General features: G+C 56.6%; 1 protein-coding gene across 1 annotated transcript; it reads left to right on the plus strand.

Moving 5' to 3' along the window:
• Positions 1-334: 334 nt before the first annotated feature.
• Positions 335-1,720, plus strand: LOC124696321 (tryptamine benzoyltransferase 1-like). Its single transcript, XM_047229054.1, has 2 exons — positions 335-691; positions 794-1,720. Exons 1-2 carry the CDS (start codon positions 335-337, stop codon positions 1,718-1,720), a joined length of 1,284 nt encoding a protein of 427 aa, XP_047085010.1.
• The last annotated feature ends 317 nt before the right edge of the window (positions 1,721-2,037 follow it).

A 2,037-nucleotide genomic window follows, 5' to 3' on the forward strand; every position in this document is an offset into this window, starting at 1 on the left:
TGTAGCATTGAAGAGATGAGTGGATGAGACTGGTACTTACGTTGACGTGAGCGTAGGACAGAACGGAGATTGAGCACGCGGGTATACGACTAGTTGCCTACTTGGTGCGCACGCGGAAAAACGAATGTGCGCCGCATACAAATCTACGGAGTAGATCTCTAAACTTTCCATCTTCGTCCTACCTCCGTGGTAATCCATAGAGAAAAGACTGCGAAATCATTTCTGCGTACACTATATATACGCCAAGTCTACATGCCTCTTCGTTCACCAAAGCGCGCGCACGTGTGCAACTCAGGCTACAGAGTATAGGAAGAACATATACACGTTCTGATCAATGGAGATCACGAGCAGGACGATGCTGCGGGCAGCCTACTCTACGCTCGCCGGGGAGAAGATGCCGCTGACAGTGTTCGACCGCGTCGCCATCGACATCTTCATCCCCACCGTGCTCGCGTACGCAGCGCCGGCGCCGTCCAACGAAGCGCTCAAGGAGGGCCTCCTCAGGGCCGTCGCACTGTACCCTCACCTGGCCGGCCGCCTGGCCGTCGACCACCAGGGCCGGCGGTTCATCCACCTCAACAACGAGGGCGTCCTTGTCGTAGAGGCCACCCTACCGGTCGACCTGTCGGAGGTGCTCGTCGGCGGCCGCATGGCCGCCGGCGTCGACGAATTGTACCCTACAATACCGGAGGTACCCCATGATTAATTTCTCTGTGTCACGAGTCACGAGTCACGACGACCTACGTCACATGCATGCATGCTGTAACTGCTTGTACGTACGTACGGATTTCAGGAGAACATCGGGGTAGCGCTGCTGCAGATCCAGCTGAACCGTTACAATTGCGGCGGTGTGGTGATCGGCATAATCTCCCACCACCACGCGGCCGACGGCCACTCCGTTAGCACCTTCTTGACCACGTGGGCGAGCGCGGTGCGCGATGGCAAGGACTTCGTCGCGCCGTCACCATTCCTCGACCGCGCGGCAACCGCCGTGCCTCGCAGCACGCCGGCGCCGGACTTCGACCACCGGTCGCTCGAGTTCATGAATGCACACGACAAGAAACCCGTCGTCCCCATGAACAGAATCAAGAACCTCGCGGTTCATTTCACGGCCGACTTCGTCGCTGACCTCAAAGCCCGCGTCGGCTCCCGCTGCAGCACGTTCCAGTGCCTGCTCGCGCACGTGTGGAAGAAGATGACGGCGGCGCGGGACCTGAACCCGGAGGAGTTCACCAAGGTGAGGGTGGCCGTGAACTGCAGGGGCAGGGCCGATCCCCCCATTCCGATGGACTTCTCCGGGAACATGGTGTTGTGGGCGTTCCCGAGGCTTCAGGTTCGGGACGTTCTGAGCTGGAGCTACGGCGGCGTGGTCGGCGCCATCCGCGATGCCGTGTCCTGCATCGACAACGAGTACGTGCAGTCGTTTGTCGACTTCGGCAATGTGGCGGACGCGAACGGAGAGGAGCTCGTCGCGACGGCGGCTGATCCCGGCACCATGCTGTGCGCGGACATGGAGGTGGACAGCTGGCTGGGGTTCAAGTTCCACCAAATAGACCTTGGCACCGGGCCGCCGTCCGCGTTCCTGCCGCCGGACTTGCCGGTGGAGGGGCTCATGATCTTCGTGCCGTCGTGCAAGGCCAAGGGCGGCGTCGACCTGTTCCTGGCCGTCGCAGAGGAGCACGTCGAGGCGTTCGAGCAGATCTGCTACTCACTGGAATGATCGAAAGAGATACGGACATGGCCCCATGCATGTCGTCGCTTTGTCCGCATGGATATATGCATGCGATAAACAGTGTCACGTCCCTTTGATTTTTTTTGTAATTGACTCGAATTTATATAAAATTGTACTAAATCTGAATTAATTAAAAGAGATCGGTGCAAATACATAGCTAGGGCTTTTCCGTTGCGTACAAATATTTTGTGTGTAATCAGAAACGTGGATATTATTGACATGTGTAAATGGTCAGATCTTTTTATATTTTACAATGAGAAATTGTGAGAATTCTGAGTGTGGGCTAGACATATAGAGATACTAAT

This window comes from Lolium rigidum, chromosome 3 (assembly GCF_022539505.1).
Source record: "Lolium rigidum isolate FL_2022 chromosome 3, APGP_CSIRO_Lrig_0.1, whole genome shotgun sequence".
Lineage (NCBI taxonomy): Eukaryota > Viridiplantae > Streptophyta > Magnoliopsida > Poales > Poaceae > Lolium > Lolium rigidum.

Coding starts and splice junctions, on each gene's coding strand:
- LOC124696321 (XM_047229054.1), top strand. CDS start 335: ATGGAGATCACGAGCAGGACGATGCTGCGGGCAGCCTACTCTACGCTC. Junction 692..793: donor TGTACCCTACAATACCGGAG/GTACCCCATGAT, acceptor TACGGATTTCAG/GAGAACATCGGGGTAGCGCT.